Source organism: Diospyros lotus, chromosome 7, assembly GCF_014633365.1.
Source record: "Diospyros lotus cultivar Yz01 chromosome 7, ASM1463336v1, whole genome shotgun sequence".
Lineage (NCBI taxonomy): Eukaryota > Viridiplantae > Streptophyta > Magnoliopsida > Ericales > Ebenaceae > Diospyros > Diospyros lotus.
This window is the reverse complement of record NC_068344.1, coordinates 23,161,638-23,184,253: the sequence shown is the minus strand read 5'-3', so window position 1 is coordinate 23,184,253 and position 22,616 is coordinate 23,161,638. Positions and strand designations below refer to the sequence as shown.

At 36.6% G+C, this 22,616-nt stretch overlaps 1 protein-coding gene across 4 annotated transcripts in view; it reads right to left on the bottom strand.

Moving 5' to 3' along the window:
• Positions 1-22,616, bottom strand: part of LOC127806380 (uncharacterized) — a 50,749-nt gene extending 28,133 nt beyond the window's left edge. For 3 of the 4 annotated variants that reach the window (XM_052343620.1, XM_052343617.1, XM_052343619.1), the window contains exons 1-2: positions 21,087-22,616; positions 3,117-3,534 (exon numbers count right to left, since the gene is read on the bottom strand). In XM_052343620.1, the coding sequence (XP_052199580.1) occupies positions 3,117-3,534; positions 21,087-22,236 (1,568 nt within the window). In that variant the 5' untranslated portion in view covers positions 22,237-22,616. The remainder of the gene's footprint in view (positions 1-3,116; positions 3,535-21,086) is intronic. The other variant, XM_052343621.1, reaches the window with a different exon arrangement.

The following is a 22,616-nucleotide window of genomic DNA, read 5'->3' as shown; positions in this document are numbered from 1 at the left end:
CAAGGAGTTCAACAAGTTGAAACACGAGGACTCGATTATGGAGTATTGAGTCAAGTTTGAGAAATTGAAAGCACGGGCGCTCCATTCCCATCCAACCTTGAATGAGTCTTATTTTGTATCAAGATTCACTAATGGTCTTAATGTTATGCTGAGGCTTATGGTGAATACGTCCTATCCTATGACGGAGGAACAAGCGGTGGAGAAGGCGAGGCTGTAAGAATTATCCTTGGAAGCCATTTGCAGAAAGCATGGGCTGCCACTTAAAAGTCTTGAGAGCAGCTAGCAAGACAAAGGTAATTCTATGGCTACCCTCAATTTACAGCAAGAAATTAATGAATTACCCACAACCGAATAGGAAATTCAAGAAGTAAAAGATAATCCTATCGAGGAGATCTCTAGGGAAGAAAAGGAAGTAGAAGATGTTGTGAATGCAAGAAAGGAAAAGATCACAGCAAGTGATATTGTTGGAGATTTCCTAGCTGCTGAAGAGGCAGAGGAGTTGGTGCTAATTTTGGTAGAGGGAAATGAAGGCAGTACTTCAAACGAGTTTGAAAAACCTGCTGAACAAAGGGATGTTTCCTCTCTTATTCATCAGATAAAGTCAAGGAGGAGGAAGAAAAAGAGGCCAAGGCGAATAAGAGAAAAGAACAAGAAAAGGCGAAGAAGAATTCAAATTGTGAAGGTTGGAATTGGATGAAGAACGGGATCCACAGCTGTCAATTCTTGGGGACAAGAATTGTTTGAAGGGGTGAGGATTGTCATGACCCTAGGGGCAAATCTGTAAAGGGCCGATAGTAGCCGTTAGTTGGTTAGCTGGGGTTAAGAGGTTAGTTAGTTAGGATGTTAGTTAGGTTGTTGTTATACTAATATAGGCTCTATATAAAGAGACCTGCTACTGTGAGAATGCATCATGGAAGAATAATAAGCTCTTACCTTTCTCTCATTGTTGTCTCTCTCTCCCTTTCGTTCTCTATTTCTCCCTCTTTCTCATTCTATTTGTTCTTTCTCCCTTCCTCATTCTATCTGTTCTCCCTACATTCATTTCTTCTTCTCGGAATTCTGCTTGAATTCCTTCAATTGTCCAGCCCACAACTTGAGGGCTTGACAATTTCTCTACATACTATAGCCTATTTATAGGCTGTTTAACTGAAAGTAGATTCTAGAAACAGTACCATGTGCACTTCAACAGAATTAATAGCATCTCCTAACAAACAATTGCAACTAATTACAGTATTGCCCCTCCTATGCCCTTGGGGTAGTGACACCATCTTCAATATACAGTTTACTTGGCAAATGGTGTGTAATGCCAAATACTGTTATGCTAATACTCAAAACAGGTAATGTAACATAAATCATATTTTTGTATAAAATCTTTAAAGTTCAAAACATTTATCTTTGCAAACAATACAATGTGCTGTCAGGTATTAAAGCACATTTTATATCTCAATTATGTAACAGCTTATCTACTATCTTCCACACCATCACTTCAATTTATATTTATAATATGCTACAAAAACATAAGAGCTGACACAGCATAGCATGTTATAGAGTCGGCTCAAATATGAGAATGTCAAAGCACAAGGAGTAAGATTTTGTACATTAAAAACTCTTCAAAACAAGTAAGTTATATACAAAAACAACCCTCAAAAAGTAGGGAGCCTTAAGTGTTAGGATGCCCAAACACTCTCCAAACAGTGCTTGTGCATCTAAAGAGCACCAATATTGATACGGGAATGGATATGCCAATTTGAAAAAGAAAAGGAAATGGATATGGTAGGAATAGAACAAACAACAAAAATAATCACAAGACTTAATAATCCCACATCAATTCAAGACCTACACGCATCTAGGGATAGAGCAAAAGAATACTGTTTTTTATATTTAATAGTAATGTTTAGAGGGACAAATAGAGGCTCATGTAAGAAGAATGGATAGAATGGGACAAGTCTTTAGCAAAATAGGTAGAGGAAGATCAAGAAAAAATGATGGGATACTCTTAGGCATGATATGAGTTATAAAGGCCTTACAAAAGATGTCATAAATAGAAATGATTAGCAAACTAGAATTCATATACTTGACCGCACATAGTTAGAAATGTTTAGAAGGTGAGCCTTTGGTAGCAAGTGACTCTAAAGTCAGAAGTTCAACTCATGGTCCATGCAAACAACCTCCGCTAAATGCAAGGGTAAGTTTGCACACAAAACAACCCTCCCTCGACCCCGGCGAAGTGGGGATCCTCTTTCACTGGGCATGCCCTTTATTTTAAAGTGGTGGATATATTTTAATGATGTGGTAAGAGTCATGGAAATACTTCTTTCTTTTAACATTTACGAGCACAATAACCAAAAAGTATAGAAAAAGTGCCACTAATCCAATATAAAGATCCATTCCAACTTTAATAACATTAAATACTACTAATCCAATATAAAGATACTCTTATGTCCATAATATTAAATATATAATTATTATTCATAATACAAAAAGAAGAACTAAATATTTTTGTCCAATTGTAATTAAGCTTAATTAAATTTTGCCCCAAACAATGTTCTAAAAACCAGATCATATTGAATCCTCAGGATTTCCAACTCATTGACATGTCATCGTATGTTCAATAGTGGGTGGCATATGCTGAAAGTTTTTAAAACAAAATGATAGTAAAAAGTAGGGCACACCATTTGGCATATTTAATACAGATACCTGCATCTTCCAACAAGTAGAATACTCAAAATGAAGTGTTAATGCTTCCTATCATGCACTATTTTGACCTTTTTGTTATTTATGATCATTTTTTACACGCACAATGTGATACTAGATGAGATTAAAATTCCTACCAGATAAAAGATGTCCAACCAGTTCCTTGCCAGTAACTGAGAATAGCTCGCCATTGTTTCCTAATCTTATCACAAGATTCATAAATAAAGCTATAAAGAATTAATGACCCAAATAATGAGAAATGCTGCCACTTCACTAGAAACCACCAAAAAGGAGCGCTGAATTCTTGGACAAACAAACTTCTTCTCCAATCTTTCCATTCTAAGTAACAGATCAAACACCTTTCAGACATCAAAAGATTATTCTCAAATTTTGTCCTATTCAAACTAACAAAAATATCTCACCGAGGATCTTCTTGAAGTCGATCAGATGGAAGCAGGAGCATAAAGTTCCGAAAATGTCCATAAGAGATAGATTCTTCTGTGTCTGCATTCAGAAACCTCATCATGGCAACAGCGTTGTCCTCGTTTGCTGGAAGTCCAGCATTTTTCAGAGATGCCAATATTTCGCTCTTTTGTAGTGTCCCAGATTTGCTCAAACAAAGAGTAGTATAAGCTCGAAGAATGGTTGGTTCCTTTTGTTCCATCAGTGACAAAAATTGTTTCCAACCAAATGACTTTGAAAACAAATTACTTCTAGTACGCTGCATGAATTCACGTGCATATCTCCGAGGCAGTTTTCGCTTACTAATAGCAACTTCAAGATCTTCTAAAGTGACTTGGCTATCACCATCTCTATCCAGCTCCTCAAAGAACCTCCTTCCTGTAAGCATGCAAGATTTAGAAGCTGAATATATCTTCATATAATGCAAGAAAACAAAAAGGTCATCGGCGTAAAATGAATCCAATCACTGTTCTTATCCTATTTTATGGTGAAGATCAACAAAGAAAAATACATTGGAAGGGCAGGTGAGTAAGGGACAACACCTGTGCTTGGAATGATAAACGTAAGAGCAGAAAAAAGTTCCAGCTTTCTTTTCCTTCTTTCATACCAAGAAGCACAATAGATCAGAAGAATTGGTTAAGGAAAAATAATAATAACAACAACATATCAAGCCTTACTCCTACTAGGTGGGTCAACTACATGAGAGCTCACCAATCATCTATATCTATGGCCATATCTTCTATAAGGCCATTATAACAATGCATATCATGCCTAAGAGTTTAACAAGAAGTTTTTCTTGGTCTTCCTCTATCTCCTTCCATTCCACCTACAATCCTCACAATATTATCTATCAGTCTTCTTCTCACAAGAAAAAACAATCTTAATCATGTCTCATTTATCATATCTTCAATAGAAACCACTCCACCCTTATATAATCTCATTTATAGTTCAATTGTCCACCCTTATATAATCTCATTTATAGTTCAATTGTTTCTTGTATACTCCCACATCCACCATAACATCTCCATTTCTATTATGCTCATGTTGATGTTTTACTGCCCAATATTCTGTCATAGAGAAGAGTTGGCCTTACAGCCATCTGATAAAAAATTTCTTTTTAGCTTTGATAAGATTTTTTGTCATATAAAAGGTCAAACATACTTCTCCATTTTAACCATCCCAAATTATGTGAGTAACATCCTCAACTATCTCCTATCTTTTTGAACAATAGATCCAAAATATCTAAATTGATTTTTTTCTTGGAATGACTTGATCTTCAAGTGTTACCATAACATCATCCATACTTCTATTCTTGCTAAACTTACATTTCATAAATTCATGTTTCAATCTGCTCAGCTAGAAGCCTTTTGGATTCTAAGGTGTCCTTCCATATCTTGACCATAGCATTCACACCTTATTTTATCTCACACACAATCAGTACCCATCACGGCATCAATTCTTTGGATGGATTTAGTGAGTTCATCCGTCACTAGAGCAAAGGGATAAGGGCTCAATGTAAATCCTTATTATAATCTAATTGCAATTGAAAAAGCCTTAGTTCTAATACATATTTCCACTCCACGATACATATCTTTAGTAACCTCTATATAACTAACTTGGACTCCTTTCTTCGCTAAAACTCTACATAAGACTTCTCTAGGGAATTCATCATAAACTTTTTCTAAATCTATACACCTCATATGTAAATCATGCTGTTTACTTTTAGAGCTTTCCTTCAAACACCCCAACAAATATATGGCCTGCCCTGTTGACCCACCAGGCACAAAAGCAAATTGATTTTTAGACAACTCGTTTCTCTTCTTAACTCTTGCTCAATCATCCTCTCTCAAAATTCCAGTGTGACTCATTAGGGATCAACTGTAATTGCTACAACATTAAATATCTCCTTTGTTCTGTTCCTTCTCCATTTGCCAGGCATCCTCTTCAATTTAAGAATCACATTAAACAATTTCATTAACCACAAAATGCCTCCTCCTCCCATGCATTTTCATACTTCTATCAGGATATTATCCAATCCAACTGCTCTACTATTCATCTTTATTATAGCTTTTTTTCACTTATTCCAAACAAAAACATCTATTAAACAAATAATTCTTATCATTTCCAAAATTAGTAAGAAGTCACAAGGTATATTTGTGTCTCCATATTGAATGGAATAGTTTCGACAAATACTTCTTTCTTCCATCTTTCCTTAACCCCCCCCCCCCCATTTATCAAAAACTTTTGGTCTTAGTGCCTGTTTAGCCATGGGGTGAAGAAGAAAAGCACTCTTTTATAACAAAGGCGCTTATGTCCAGTTTTTTTAACTGTTTGGCCAAAATTCCTGCTTCTGCTGTACAGCTAAAGCAAAAGCAGAAAATTAAATTATTAATGGACAAAATCAACCTCAATAAACATTTAAATTTACAACTATTGTCCTCTTTAAAAAAATATTTTATGTGTGCATATATATAAATTTTAAAAAATTAGATATGAAGGAGGAGGGTTGTGTTAGGTAGCCGACAGCCAATGTAAAACTTAGTCGGATCCAAAACATGAACTCTAGACAAATTATGAAAAAACGTTTGGGCGTGGACGTAACCCTTCATAGCGACGCGCTACACTGCCTGCGTGTAGTGTCAAGTGAGCTAGGGCCGCTGCATCGGCGCCCGGATGTAGTGACAAATGAGCAAGGGTTCCCGCATTTACTTGGATGGATGTGGGTAAAGAAGTTAGTCCAACATCAAAATCAAAATCAAAATCAAAATCAAAACCAAAACCAAAAACAAAATCAAAATAAAAAACAAAATCAAATTCAAAGTCAAAGCCAAAAACAAAATTATAGATTAAGGATTGGGTCATGGAACATAGAAACATTAACAGGCAAAGCTATGGAAGTGGTAGATGTGATGATTAGGAGAAAGATTAATATTATGTGCCTTCAAGAGACGAGATGGGTAGGGAAAAAAGCAAAAACTTTGTCAGAAAATGGATATAAAATATGGTACACAGAAAATGATCGAGCAAAAAATGGAGTGGGGATCATTATGGATAAAAGCTTAGTAGATGAGGTAGTGGATGTAAAGAGAATAGGGGATAGGATTATTATGGTGAAGGTTATTCTAGGAAGAATGACTATGAATATCTTTAATACATATGCACCACAGGCGGGGTTAGGTGAGGAGATAAAAGCAAAATTCCGGGAGGACCTAGAAGGACTCATACAAATGATACCAAAATGAAAGAAAGTGATTATAAGAGGTGACTTAAATGGTCACGTGGGTAGAGACGGAAACGGCTATAGAGAGGTACATGGAGGGTATGGATTCGGGGAAATTAATAATGAGGGTAAGTCTATTCTAGATTTTGCAATGACACATGGGCTCATCATAACCAATACTAGGTTCAAAAAACGGGACGAACACTTAATCACATATAAAAATGTCACATCAAGCACCCAAATAGATTACTTCCTCATAAGACAAGAGAACCGGGTATGTTATAGGGATTGTAAGGTGATACCAGGAGAGTGTTTGACTACTCAACATAGACTTCTAGTACTTGACGTCCAAGTAAGAAATTGGAAAAGAAAAAATCACATAAAACAAAATCCAAGAATCAGGTGGTGGGATTTAAAAGGGGAGAAACAACTAATCTTCAAAGAAAAATTAAGGGGTAGAAGAGAATGGAATGGAGAATGACAAACAAACCAAATGTGGAGAGAAATGGCTAATGCCCTGAGAAACACAGCAAAGGTAGTGCTTGGAGAGACAAATGGTAGAGCCCTTAACCTTAAGGAGTCTGGTGGTGGAATGAAGAAGTGCAATTGAAAATTAAAAATAAGAAAAATTGTTATAAGGCTGTATATCAGTGCAACAATGAAGAAAATCAAAAAAATTATAAAGAATCAAAAAAGGCAGCAAAAAAAAGCTGTTAGTGAAGCAAGGTCAAAAGCATACGAGAATTTATATAAACGACTTGATACAAAAGATGGAGAAAGGGATATATATAAATTAGCTAAAGCAAGAGAAAGAAAAGCAAGGGATTTAAATCAAGTGAAATGCATAAAAGATGAAAATCAAAATGTATTAGTGAATGAGGGAGCGATTAAGGAGAGATGAAAGGAGTATTTCACAAAATTATTCAATGATGATGGCGACACAAGAGTTAGGTTGGGACATCTTAGTAACTCCGAAGGGAACGTGAGCTATACATTTTATCGACGCATAAGTCCAAATGAAATAAAGCAAGCATTAAAAAAGATGAAAAATCATAAGGCGGTGGGACCAGATAATATACTAATAGAAGCATGGAAATGCATGGGAGAAGAGGGTATCTCCTGGCTAACGAAATTATTTAACGCGATTCTTAAATTAAAAAAGATGCCAGATGAGTGGAGGAAGAGTACTTTGGTCCCTATATATAAGAACAAATGAGATGTTCAAAACTGTGAAAATTACAGAGGAATTAAGTTAATGAGTCATACCATGAAACTCTAGGAGAGAGTAATAGAGCAGAGGCTCAGAAAAGAAACAGAGGTCTCAGAAAATCAGTTTGGTTTCATGCCCGGTAGGTCAACAATAGAAGCTATATACCTACTGAGGCGCCTAATGGAAAGGTATCGGGATCATCAGAAGGACCTACATATGGTGTTTATAGATCTAGAAAAGGCCTATGATAGAGTCCCTACAGAAGTATTATGGAGGGTTTTAGAGAAGAAAGGAGTCCGAATAGCCTATATACAAGCCCTTAAGGACATGTATCATGGTGCAAAGATAAGGGTCAGAACATGCGGAGGGGATACTGAACCGTTTAAAATTACAATAGGATTGCATCAAGGTTCTGCACTAAGTCCATACTTATTTGCTTTAGTAATGGATGAACTCACTAAAGATATTCAGACAGATGTGCCATGGTGTATACTATTTGCAAACGACATAGTGTTGGTGGATGAAACAAAAGAATGAGTGAACACTAAGCTTGAGTTATGGAAAAACAATCTAGAATCTAAGGGATTTAAATTAAGCAGAAAGAAAACATAATATATGGAATATAAATTTAGTAAGAATGCAAGAATGGAGGATGTTATAATAAAATTGGAAGACCAAATCTTACAAAGAAAAGACCATTTTCGATATTTGGGATTAGTGATTCAAAAAGATGGAGAAATTCACGAGGATGTCACACATAGAATTAAGGTAGGTTGGCTAAAATGGAGAAATGCATCGGGGTGTTATGTGATGATAAAATCCTATTAAAATTGAAAGGAAAATTCTATAGGACAGTTATAAGACCAATTTTGTTGTACGGCTCAGAATGTTGGGCAATCAAATACCAACATGAGCAAAAGACGAGTGTAGCGGAGATGAGGATGTTAAGATGGATGTGCGGCTATACAAGAAAAGATAAAATTAGAAATGAAATTATTCGTAATAAGATAGGAGTAGTGCCAATAGAGGAGAAGATGAGAGAGACTAGACTAAGATAGTTTGGTCATATGAGAAGGAGACCAAGAGACGCTCCTGTGAGGAGAGTTGATGAAATGGAACAATTAATCAAAAAAAGAGGTAGAGGCAGACCTAAGAAGACTTTGAGGGAGACATTAAAGTTTGATATGCAGTGTATAAATCTCAATGAAGATATGACAAAAGATAGAAATACATGGAAGTCTAGAATTCATGTAACCGACCCCACATAGTGGGATAAAGGCTGGATATGTGACGCAGCGTGTAGCGCAAGTGTGAAGAAAACACACCAAAATAAACACTTGAAAGAGCAAACTTCAATGGCCGAAGCTTGGCTTTCAAGAAGACGCAAAAACAAAACTGTTTCGTGTAGCACAAGTGTGAAGAAAACACACCAAAATAAACACTTGAAAGAGCAAACTTCAATGGCCGAAGCTTGGCTTTCAAGAAGACGCAAAAACAAAACTGTTTTGCTAAGAAAACCTAAATAGGTTGCTGAAATTTGATTAAGAAAAACTTGATTACAAACTCTAGATCCTAGGCATATTTATAGTATTTGGCTAATCCAAATCCATCTAATATTTGGAAAACAAAATCCAACTAAAATCCTAATAGAAATAAATCTTAATCCAACATGAAGTAGAATCCTAAATCAAGTAGAAATATGAAATTGAATCCTAAATCAAGTAGAATTCTAAAAACTTAAGAAGTATTAAAATATTGTTCCGGCGTGGTCGAGAGTCAGCTTTGGGTCGGGTCTTGATTGGTGACCACATCAATATGTTGTTGTTGTTGTTGTAGATATGAAGGCTGACTTGCCATGGGGGTAGAATGCACATGGCTAGGGGGCCCCCAATGATGGGGGTTCTTCCCCCATGACTGGGGATTGAAGAAACCCCCAAGGGGTTAAAAACCCTTAGCCATGGAGTTCCAACTGCGCACTCAGCCCTTAGCCAACCACCTTCACTCTACTTTTACATATATATATATATATACGTGCGCATATATATACATAAAATATTTATATATAACATAAATATGTTTTTAGTGAAACACATGTAATAAATGTTCCATTAAATGTTGAAACCACTTTTTATATCAAAATAGTATCTATAAAAGCACATCTATCAATGTCCTTTCTGGTAATTTGATTGTTAAAAGCACTTTTTTTCATTTGCTAGGCAAACACATATAACAACTTAAAAGCATTTTCAAATGATCTGGCCAAATGCTAAGCTACTTTCTATAAAAAGTGATTCTTATAAAAGCACTTATGCATGATTCTCACAACAGAAATTTCACAGCAACATCAAACAAAAACTTAATTTTTATACACTTCATCTTAGTAAAAATCCTTTGTTCTTCTCTCTTCAAGCCAACTGATATATCAAATCCATTTTGTTTAAGTTGATTATACAAGTTTTCATAAACTTTTTGACCTTGCTTCACTTATGGCCCTTATCTGCCTCCTTTTTAGCAAATCTATACATTTTCAAATTTTCCCCATTGACGCATCTATACCAAGTCCAGTAGCAACTTTTCTTGGCCTTGACTTTTTGTGTATCTCCTTATTTCATCATCATGAATCCTTGTGGTTCAGACTTCAGAGTTAGTCCTTTCCACTCTTCTAGAACAATTTTTATTACACTCCAAACTGTAGTAGCCATTTCATTCCACATTAGAGTTGTCTCACCTTCTACAATCCAATTCCTTCTATCACACTTTATAACTTTTTTTCCCTTTTAATCCAACCATTTGATTCTTGGGATTCACTTCTTGTCATCCTTCCTTCTCCATTTTTTGATATGAAAGTTAAAAAAACTAAGCTTATGTTGAGTGATTAGGCATTTTCCTGGTATAACTTTACAACCCTTAGTAGGCAACAATCCTTTTGCCTCATAAGAGATAAGGTTATTTGGGTAGTCTGTAAGCTACTTTTATATGTGATCAAATGTTCATCCTATTTCTTGATAATAGTATTAGCTATATAAGAAGATCACGTGCCATGGCAAAATCCAAAATGGTTTTTTTCTCATAATTTCTTTCTCCAAATCCATGACCTCTATGCACATCTTCAAACTCATTTGTTTCTCAAACTAGCCTCCTATAATGAACTTCTTGACTCAAGGTATTCCTCACAATAACCTCTCTAGCCCTCCCAAAATTGTCTTTTATCTCTTCTCCAATTCAACTTGCAGCGCATATGCACAAACAATATTCATAATCTTTTCTTTTCAAACAACTTTAACTATGATAATCCCATCTCCTAACCTCTTGACATCCACAACCTTCATTATTTAAATTCTTATCTATAATAATCCCCAATAAATTTCTCACATGGTCCTTCCCTATATATCAAAGTTTATATCCTGACTTAGCTAACATTTTATCCTTGACAAACCCATCTTGTTTGTGACAGCCTTGAAGAATCCAAACCCAAAATTAAGTATAAATGGGTTGATTGGAATGAACTGGACAAGTATAAAACAAGAAGGCCAAAATGGATAAATTGACCCTAGGGATAAAGTGAATATTTTACAACTGGGACTGAAGATATGGGGAACACATCTGAAATACCATAAATTTGGCTATAATGGTTAAATTTTGTGTTTGGGGATTATAGAGAGAAGCCCTTAGAATGAGGCAACGGTAAAAAGATCATAAACAAGGTCTAAATTGTCAAAACAGTTATGGCTCCCGGTTGACAGTTTTAGATTGAAGTTGAAATCCCCAAGTTGCGCAAACTCTCAACAGTCAGATGAGGACTGTTGACAGTTCACAGTAGATTTATCAACAACTTAGAGAAACTGTAAACAGTTTTGGTCAACTTTCAGAAGTTGGGCTGAGTTGTGAGGGGGACCACCAGGGAAAGGGGGGGGGGGGGGGAATGGGGGCTTATTAGCTATAATGGTTAGTGGACTAAGATGTGTGTAATGGTCCAAGAGAAAATAAAGCCCAAATGATTAAGATGTGTATGTGTAGAAAATGTGTGTGAGGCTCAACGGACTCTCTTCTAGAGGCTCTCCAAGTGTCCTTCCAGCATGAAAAGAGAAGAAATAAAAAGTTGCATTCTCCTGCTAAGAAAACTGATGGACAAAGTGAAAGGTGGTCCACAGATATGGTTATTCCCCATTTCCCTGTCATTATTTGTCATTTGTATACGTGAGTATTTTGCTGAAGAAAGGCTTGTCTCAGATACTCATTTGCTAAGAGACACCAAGTAGACCACTGTGCATGAGTGAGTTTTTGGCATTTAAAGAACACTCTCTATTGCAAAGAAGAAACTCCTCTAAGTGTGTATTCCTTCTGGTGCATGAATATCCCTCCAAGGAAGAAGAAGAGGGGTTGGAATGAGAAGAGACAGGGCCTAAACCACCTCAAATCTAGCAGGAAATCAGTGAAGGATAGAGGTAAGAGATACTTCACCATACCAGTTGTGTTATTTTTGCACTAGTCTTTGCACCACACACCATTTGCATATCATTATCACTGATTGATTATTGCATTGTTACTTGCCTATTAGGTGTGCTCGGTGATACTTAGCATGCTATACGTGTGAACATATGGAAAAAGTATACCAAGTATATGGTGTAGCACAAGAGCTTAGCCAATGCATGAGATATGCATATGCTTGTGCAATAACATGTTCTGAGTATGTATGAATCAATGCATGTGAGGGCGAGTGCCAGTGGCATGGGATTCCTTGTTGGGCTTAATAGCTCAAGTGATGTGGTTGTTTCTAACACCGATTGATTGCCAGGGGTGAGTAAGTCCTGAGGATGATGTTCAGCAATAAAGTCCTGCTACATTCTGTAGTTTGGCATATTGGCACAATTAAATACCATATGTTTGAGCTTGTGTTTGAATTCTTGTCATGGAATTGAGCTGCTCTTGCAAAGGAGTACTTCTGCTTGTGTTCAGACTAGATTTCAGTGTGTGTGGTAGACTTCATATGAAGGCTGGAAAGAAAGTGAAATGACACGTTCTGTTTAGTTGGCATGTTTTTTATTAGTTTTCAGCATGTATTGAAATGTGTAGTGAGGAGGAAACTGTTTGGGGCTTGTAATAGACGTCTTACTGAGAAATGGCAAAATATCATTGTTCTTCCATGTTTAAGTTTTTAAGGGTTGTATGGATTCTCATGTAAGGCCTTATTGGTCACTATATCTGTTGTGAAAATCTTCAATAATTGTAGAAAGTCGTTCAGTAGAAGCATCAGCAATGGAGTTAGAAATTCAATGGGTATAATAAAATCAGTTTCATGGTTTACGTTTCAGAAAATGTGATGACATAGAGAACTCTGATATATTGTTTACCTTAAACATGAACTGGATGATGGACCTTACCTGAAAAATATTACTAAATTGATGGATTATAACCTTCAAGTACTTGGTGAGAAAAACAAGATGCCTCAAGAGTTAACATTCTAAGATAACCATCAGAAAATTGTAGCAGGAGATAAATTGTTGAAATGAGGGATGAAATAGTCAACTGTATAACACAAACAGTCAACAGCCTTCATAGACTGTCAACAAACCTCTTCGAATAGCTGACCAATAGTACAAAGAAATCAAAGTCAGTGAGCCCCAACCAAAAATTGGGAATGAGGCATTCTGCCCGTTGACTATTCTTGAGAAATCATCGATAGATTGGGTGAATTGAAGAACTTATGTTCTGTCAGTCGACAGGCCTGTGGAGACTTATCGACTAGTTGAATGAGAGAAGTAAAACAGTCAACCACAAAGGGAAATCTGTTTCCAGTTTTGTCCTGAAGCTGAAATAACTAATAAGAGAGTTAAAATAATAAACAAATAAGAATAATTGACCCATTAGTCTTGGAAGATGGGGAAAAGGTCTAGAGTGACGAATAACTTTGATAAACCATGAATTGAAAAAAAAATAAAGAAATGGCTCGAGTTAATTGGGGTTTAATTGCACAATAGACCCAACAGTATGGGTTCGTCTTGAGGGGTTTACTTGATAACTGGGATAAATTTCGCACACAGCTATACTATCAAGGATAAATCAAGAGTAAAAATCTAGTTGTGAAGTATAGAGTCTGACTTTCCTTGCAATTCTAGTAAAAGGGTGAAGAGATTGAGTCCAGAGAGGATGGGGTCCGACATCGTCTTTTAGAGAAAAATATTATTATTCTTCTCCTAATCATCATATCTACAAGTTCTATAGATTTCCATATCAAGGAATGTTCCATGGACCATGATCCAATCCTAAGATTCTGATTTTTCACTAACTTCTTTAGTCGCATCTATGCATAAAAATGCAATCAACCTTACAAATTTAACACTACATTCAAACATCAATGCATCACCATTAGCCATTTTTTGCTATAGTCAAGCAATAAAATGCATTGCTAAGAGGGTTACATCCCAAACGAAATGATATTTTGCCCCAATGAAAATTTTATGTATAAAAATGTGATATTATAGAAACAACTTCAAAGCACAAAGCAACAATAAGTTACATGAAATGCATATGAATTTATAGCTCATTGACGGGAACAGAGCAAATAAATCAAAGATTGCTGATGCAGAGACAGAGCAGCTAGCAACTAGATATATAACTAGACAAGAAGAAACATGGAAGTGAAAACTTATATTCTTCATTATTTATATATTTCAACTTGATTGCTTAACAAAGAAGGAAGTCCTTCAATAACAATGAAGTGGAGATAAAACTTACACTGAATGGTATCAATGTTTGTTCCAGTCTCCTTACCCTAATCTTTGGTGCAGGAATTTTAAGGAGCACCTAACGAATTTCACATGGGCCTTTGCTTGAGACCCTCCGAAATGGTGCAATTAATTGTACTAACATTCCATTTTACATGCTCAGAGTTTTAGGAGGTAACACTATTCTGTTAACCACGGGAAGATTGTAATGTTGGTCCAAGGATTTAATGTAGGTTTACTCAGTCACTACGCTCCCCATATATTAGGGCTTTGAGTTACCAGAATTCCACCAATCACAGCTCCAAAGTTTCAAGTTTTCTAAATCCCAGATTCAGTAGAACTCAGAGATGCTCAGTGGCTTACAAATATAGGTGTAATCCTTCAACAGAATAAGTTCACTCTTTAAGAATTCAAAACCTAAGAGAAGGTAATGAAGCTTGGCATTCAATGGACCTGCGAGGCAGTAGATGGAACGAAAGAAGTATATTGCCAAAAAAAAACATAAAGGAGGAACAAAGACAATTTGGGGGAAAATCCATACAAAAAAATTAGGATTGACACATGACATGATGATCTTACAAGAGATATGACTGTAGAGTGTGGATAGAGATGGTTAGAGGGCTAAAACTCACATAGCCAACCCCACTTTGTGGAATTAAGGCTTGGGATGATCATAATAATCCATCTTCTCTAGGATAATATTTTCTTTTCTCGTGTAACAACATTAGTTTCTTTAGCTTCTCAACACAAAACAATAATTCTATAATCTTTATTTTCTTGTACACATTTAATGTAACTCTGAAAAGACAAACACTTAGTTGAATTTAAATTTTCCAACCAGAGATCTCCTTGAAACAAGCAAAACTAGAAAGCAAACCTCAAGCATAGTTGCGCCACGTAAATAACTAGTCTTCAATAAGTTAGGTGGTTTACCAATCTGGTCATCAATTTCAAAATACTTTTACCATTCATAGGCAGTTGAAACTTTAATCAACAACAAAAACTAACAACACCCTAGCAAGCAACACCTCAAAAGTGAGATGATAGCCAGAGTTCATGCAGGAATAAGACATTTTAACGGAGTGATGCAGGAACAGATGGCAGCTAGAAACTCTAGCATATAAATTGCATTAGTGCAAATTACATTCCTAACAATAATTAATTGAAGAAAGTATAACTAAAAATAAAAAAAGATGTCTTGCTAGCACTGTGGAAGAAATTGATGTCTAATAAGCTGCCAATAGTAGTCTTGGTGATATGCTTGCTGTTGTAGTGAATTAATGTTACCATTATTCAGTTGTATTTGTTATAAACATTGTAAGGCTGTTAGGTGGTTAAAGCTAAGTATATATAAACTTAGCTTCATTTCAGTTTCTGTATTGTTTTTCATTTCTATGCAATAAAATCAGCAAGGTTCTTTTTCTTTCTCGCATTTTCTTCTTATCCATCGTGAAGCTCCTGCTTCATGGTATCTAATCCTGAATTCAGTTCTTTCTCTCTTCCTCATTCTTCGTCCACTCTGTCATCGGCCTCACAATCTGATTTCTCAGCAGTGGCGAAGGCATTCAATTTTATACCAATCAAGTTAGATTCTGAAAATTATCTGTTCTAGAAGGCACAAATCTTGGCCACAATTAGGGCGTTTGATCTGCTGCCTTTCATCAACAAATCTCTTCCACCGTCAAATTACATCTCCGATTCAGCCACCTCCAATCAAGATTCTCAGGTTGTCAATCCTGAATACCTCAATTGGATCAGGTCAGATCAGTTGTTGCTAGGCTGGTTATTTTCTACAATAGAGAAAGAGGTTATTACACAAGTGATTCATTGTGAATCATCTGCCGAGGTATGGACCGTTCTTGAAAACCTTTACTCTCAACAAACTGTTGCTAAATCATTTCAATTGAAGCAACAATTACGATCTATAAAGAAGAATGATTTGTTTGTCAATGATTATATTTTGAAGATCAAGACCATAGCTGCTATTGGAGAACCTTTAAATGATAAAGATATGTTGATGGCTATTCTCAATGGGTTAAATAATGACTACAAGACTGTTGTAAGTCTTATTACCTATCAGATGGATGAAATTAATATAGAGAAGGTTCAATATCTTTTACTGATGCATGAACAAAGACTTGCTGCAAAGAATATGTCTAGTTCATCTGTTCTTGGTTTTGATTCTGGTGTACTGCCATCCATGCATGTTAATAATGCATCTCAGCGGTCTATAAATGGGAATGGTTCTCATAGAGGAGATTTTCTTAATAGAGGTGGTTTTGTTCCACATGGAGGTGGTTATAGAGGAGGAAGAGGTCGTGGCAAGTCTTCTGGGAGGAGAATTTATTGTCAGTTATGTGGGAAGCCTGGTCATTTTGTGGACAGATGCTATCATAGGTTTGATAGAAACTTCCAACGCACTTCAAGTCCAAACTTTGGCAGAAGTGATAGTATGTTGCAGTCTGAACCACAGGCACTTATAGCTACTCCCAATGAGTCTAATGAAGCTTTCTTGACTAAAATAGGGTTTGCACCCGAGGCTCACTGTGGCTATTTGACTCAACCTTTAGAGACTTAGTCTCAATCCTCTTCCTTTTCATCCTATCATGGTGAACCTTCTTGGTTTGTAGATTCTGGAGCTACAAACCACATTACTTCTAGCCTTAACAACCTTTCTCTTCATTCTCCATATAATGGCAGTGACAAAGTTGCAATGGGTAATGGTAAGAAGCTTTCTATTTCTAACATTGGGCTTAGTCAATTGTATACTCAAACTACTCCCACTTCCATCATTTCTTTACCTAATGTTCTTCGTGTTCCTAATATAAAGAAAAATCTTATTAGTGTTTCTCAGCTTACTAGGGATCATAATGTGATTGTTAAGTTTCATTATGATTCTTGTGTGATTAAGGACAAGGATTCAAGGCTGGTGCTACTTCAAGGAATTCTTAAAGATGGGCTCTACCAGCTGGCTCCAGGATTTGCTCATGCTGTTTCCAAGGCTGTGTCTTCTGTCAAGCCCAAAAATCTTGCTGCTAATGTTTCTTCCTCTTTGAATAAATGTAAAGGACACAGTGTGTCCTCTTCTAATGTGTCTTCCAGCATAAATGTAGCCCATGTTAACAGGGTATGTCAGCAATGGCGTGCCAGATTAGGGCATCCTTCTTTTCATGTACTCCAATCCGTTTTGAATAAAATCAATGTTCCTTGTTCTAGTTCTGATGTTTTCTTTTGTGATTCTTGCAAATTAGGAAAATTACATCAGCTTCACTTTGTTAATTGTCAAATCACAGCAAAGAAACCTTTAGAGTTGGTTTATTCAGATTTGTGGGGTCCTTCTCCTGTTATTTCCACTGAGGGGTATCGATATTATATCATTTTGTTGATGCTTACACTAGGTATATATAGTTATATCCCTTGAAACTAAAGTCTAATGCCTTGACCTTTTTTAAAACTTTTTGCAAATTTGTTGAATTACAGTATCAATCCAAACTTAAGGATCTCCAAACTGATAATAGTGGAGAATTTAAAGCCTTTTTGCCTTATCTTCATACCTACGGCATTCAACCTCAATTTACTTACCCTTATACACACCAACAAAATGGTATAGCTGAAAGAAAACATCAACACATAGCTAAGATGGGTCTTACACTGTTAACCCATGCTCACATGCCCTTAAAATTTTGGGTAGAAGCATTTCAAATTGCTGTCTACACCATAAACCTATTACCAGCCTCACCTCTCAAGTTTCAATCTCCTTTTTGAACTTCTTTACCACAAACAGACCAATTATATGCAATTGCAGCCCTTTGGATATGGTTGTTTTCCTTATCTTCGACCCAACAAGTACAAATTCAATTTTCACTCCACCAAATGTGTGTTTCTCGGTTATAGTCATGTTCAAGCTGGATATAAGTGTTTGTATCCTTCGAGAAAAGTCTATGTGTCAAGACATGTGCAGTTTAATATAGAGGAGTATCCTTTTCCTCTTTTGTTTCCAACTCCTCCTCCTTCTTGTCAGTCTCAATCAGTTTCTAATAGTCATTCCACTACGTTTCTTTAGTCTCTTCCTTCCTTCTCTTCTAGTCCTTCAACTCCTCAAGTAGCACAGCTACTCTATCCCCACCTTATCTCCTTCTCTTCCCATTAATTCCTCTTTTGCTCATTCTTTACCCACTAACTCTAATCAGCAGCCAATTTCATCCAAGTTACCTAAATATAAAGTTGTTCCAGCACCTTCTGTTCATCCTATGGTCACCAGATCCAAATCCAAGCAGCTTGTTATCACCTCTCCTTATGCCTTAGTGAGTTCCCTAGAACCAAATTCTGTTCATAAAGCTCTTTTTGATTCTAATTGGGTTAGAGCTATAGAAGAAGAATTTTCTGCACTTCAACGTAATCATACATGGGACCTCATTCCCTTTTCTTCAAATATGAACCTTATTAACAGTAAGTGGGTGTTTAGAGTTAAATACAATTCTGATGGATCTATTCTTAAGCACAAAGCTCGGCTAGTAGCTAAAGGTTTCCTTCAAACTCTTGGGATTGATTATGTTGAAACATTTAGTCCTGTTGTCAAGGCTCCTACTATCCGAGTTTTGTTTTCCTTGGCTATTACTTTTGGCTGGAATATTCAGCAAGTTAATGTCAACAATGCTTTTCTTAATGGGAATCTAAATGAAAAAGTGTTCATGTCACAGCCTTAAGGCTTTGTAAATTCCCAATTTCCTTCTCATGTTTGTCAGTTGGGAAAGTTTCTTTATGGTCTTAAACAAGCTCCAAGAGCTTGGTACACAAAACTAAGGTTTGCCTTGCAAGATTAGGGCTTCATAAGAGTTGTTTCTAATGTTTCTCTGTTTATTAAAAGAACCTCCAAGTTTGTTGTGTTTGTTTTGGTGTATGTGGATGATATTCTTGTCACGAGGTCTAATTCTATAGCTCTTCAAGCCTGTATTCGAGATTTGGACACTCATTTTGCTCTTAAGACTCTAGGATTTGTTAACTACTTCCTAGGGTTTGAAGCTTATAGAGACTCTACTGGTATATATCTCACTCAATCCAAATACACTTTGGACCTATTGAAAAAGACAGCAATGCAAGATTGCAAGCCTTGTGCTACTCCAATAAATCCGAGCATTTCTTTGACTGATGAGGGTGATTTGTTCTCTAAGCCATCTCTCTATGGAACCATCATTGGTTCTCTTCAGTATTTGACAAATACATGGCCAGACATTGCATTTGTAGTGAATAAGTTGGGCCAATTCTTGTCATCTCCTAAGGTGCAACACTAGTTAGCCTGCAAAAGGTTGCTCTTGTACCTTAAAGGGATTGTTGGTCTAGGCCTGTTGTTTGCTCCTCCTCCTAGTGATTTGTCATTAACCGTGTGTGCTGATGCTGATCATGCGGGTTGTAAGATTACTAGACGATCTACCAGTGGATTATGTGTCTTCCTTAGCAATAACTTATTGGTTTGGGGCTCAAGGAAACAATCTATGGTGGCCAGATCTGTTGGTGAAGCTGAGTATAGGGTTGTAGCATAGGGGGTGACTGAGGTTTTGTAGCTTAAGTCTCTATTTTCTAAGTTAGGTTATCCATGTGTTCATACTCCAATCCTATGGTGTGATAACCTTGTAACAGAAAAACTAGGGAAACGAAAAGAAAGCTAGGGCACAAAAGATCACAGTGAGAGAGAAAAGAAAGAACTCTCGTGTAATTCACTGACTGAAAAATGATAAGAAAAGATTCAAGAGGGAGAAGGAACTACTGAGTTTATAAACTCAGCGAGCCTAAATGCCAAATTGTCAAACCGCCTAACTAAAACCACTAACTCTTATAACAATACAATCAATAACACATATATATAACATTACAACAGCTAACTAACAACAACATGATTACAAATAAACTCAAGTAAAATGTTCTTCCACAAACCTAATAGCCAAAAGTATAGCTAAGAATCCAGTGTTTCACTCTCGTACTAGAACATTGAGATTGATGTGCATTTTGTTCGAGAGAAAGTAGAAAATGGTGATGTTGAAATTCAATATGTTCCCACTCTTCATCTGCTGGTTGATATTTTCACTAAAGGATTGTCAAAGGAAAGGTTTTTGTTCCCATGCAACAAGCTTGGTCTCAAGCTGTCACCTATGTATCACAGTCATGTTGCTACTTCAGACAGTCCACAGCTCAATTCTTTGTCATCTGCTATGGAGTATGATTTGAGGGGGAATGTGAAAAGAATTGATGTCTAATAAGATGCCGATAGTAGTCCTGGTGATATGCTTGTTGTTGTAGTGAATTAATGTTACCATTATTCTGTTGTATTTGTTATAAACATTGTAAGGCTGTTAGGCAGTTAAAGCTAAGTATGTATAAACTTAGATTCATTTCAGTTTCTGTATTGTTTTTCATTTCTATGCAATAAAATCAGCAAGGTTCTTTTTCTCTCTCGCATTTTCTTCTTATCCATTGTGAAGCTCTGGCTTCAAGCACAACCAACCATATCGGATTGCAATCCAAAATGTTTTAGTTATTGTTTCTTCTTTTTCAGACAAGCATACTGCATAAGTTTATTATCCCATACAATTATAACATGGCCTGATAAATAATCATCAGTCAACATTGCTACTGACGGAGGTAAAAATAGTACACGAAAATTATACATTAAATAAGAAGCCACATAGAGAGAACAAGTGAAAGAGATTTTCACTCAAAAAGGTCTGCTGCATCAGTAAACTTTAAATAATGCAGTTGCCAATCTACTTGAGAGATATACCTTCAGATTCGGTGTATCTGAAAAAATCTTGGACTGAGAATAGCTTCTTCTTGTCAGGATGGTCTTTGGAATGTCGCCCTAAATAGGGTACAAGCTCAATTAGTTCAGTCAATGAAACTGTTGATAGCGTAGACCTCAAACGCTCAACATTTGACAATGGAATACTAAGTAATCCATTAGCATGTTTCTGTGGAGAACTACCGCTGGTGTCTCCATTGTTGGTAACAGCCTCATCACCCTCTTCTTTAATAGAAGAAACTCCCATTATACTTGATGGCACACCTCCCACCCTTGCAAACCTCAAATTACCCAGAAACCCATTAACATCTGCTCTTTTACCTTCCAAGATACTTATTGCTGCTCTCAAATGATCGAACTGATTGGAAAGACAAGGAGGAGGAGTCGAATCACAGCCGATGTGTTCTCTTTCTTGGACATTTAAATCAAACTTGTGAAGATTTTGAGTTAATTGGTTGCAAACAAAAGCTACAAACGCTATAAAGCCTTCAATTGATGAATTATTTCCTTCTTTATGTTTTAAACCCTCATTCTGCGATGTGGTAACAAACTGGCCTGTTGATTCCATTTTCTTCACTTCTCGTGAAACCCTTGGTTTGGATGCATGGGCACAAGAATATGTATGAATCTTGTCCTTGTCACCTGTTTTGATGGACTGCTTTTTACTTGATTTAAAAGGAGCAGGAAAAGCCTGAACAAAACCATTAAAGAACAATGACCACCTGACTGCAAACTTGAAGCAACTCGAGCAAGTCCCATCCTCATTACCAACCTCATGTTTCAAACCTTTCTCTGAAGTGTCAATCTTATGTCCATTACAACTCCCACAATTTTGCGAACAAATTCCCAAGAAAGCCTTGATCGGAACCCTTACTGACAAAACCTTCATCCTCTCATCATTAACCACACATTTACAACACTTCTTGCTCACAGAAAAAATCTGACCCTTGTTCCCACTGTTAGCTCCAACCCCCACTTCAAGGCTGTTATTGGCCCGTTTCTTGGAGCCCGGCCAACTACGGTCCAGGTCTTTTGCTGCCTTCCTTATACCAGATTCAAGCGGAGAAAGCACATCCTTAACAACCTGAATCGAATTAAAGAAGGACTCCACAGGGTCAATCGCAGACACCATCACTAAATCTCCAAATCAACCCCTTCCGCTACAACACACATATCACGCCCTCAACAAAATCCCAAAAATCAACACAAACTAGGCAAAGGAAAGCGCGAAATTCACCTAATTACAACTGTATTTCGAAATCCCTCGGCAGCGACGATTGTAAAACCCTCTGCCCGTACAATCGAATCAAGAACAATCCATGACAATGCCCACACATACGAATCCAGTGTACTTGCAAACGAAGCAAAAAAAACGGATAGAGCTTCACCCTGAGAAGATTCGTCGGCGATTTATGGCTGCAGAAATTCGAGGGATTTTCAGTATTTCAGACAAACATGAGGCTGTGGATACTGTGAGCGAAGAAGAAGACGCATCAGATGGAGAGGCGGTAA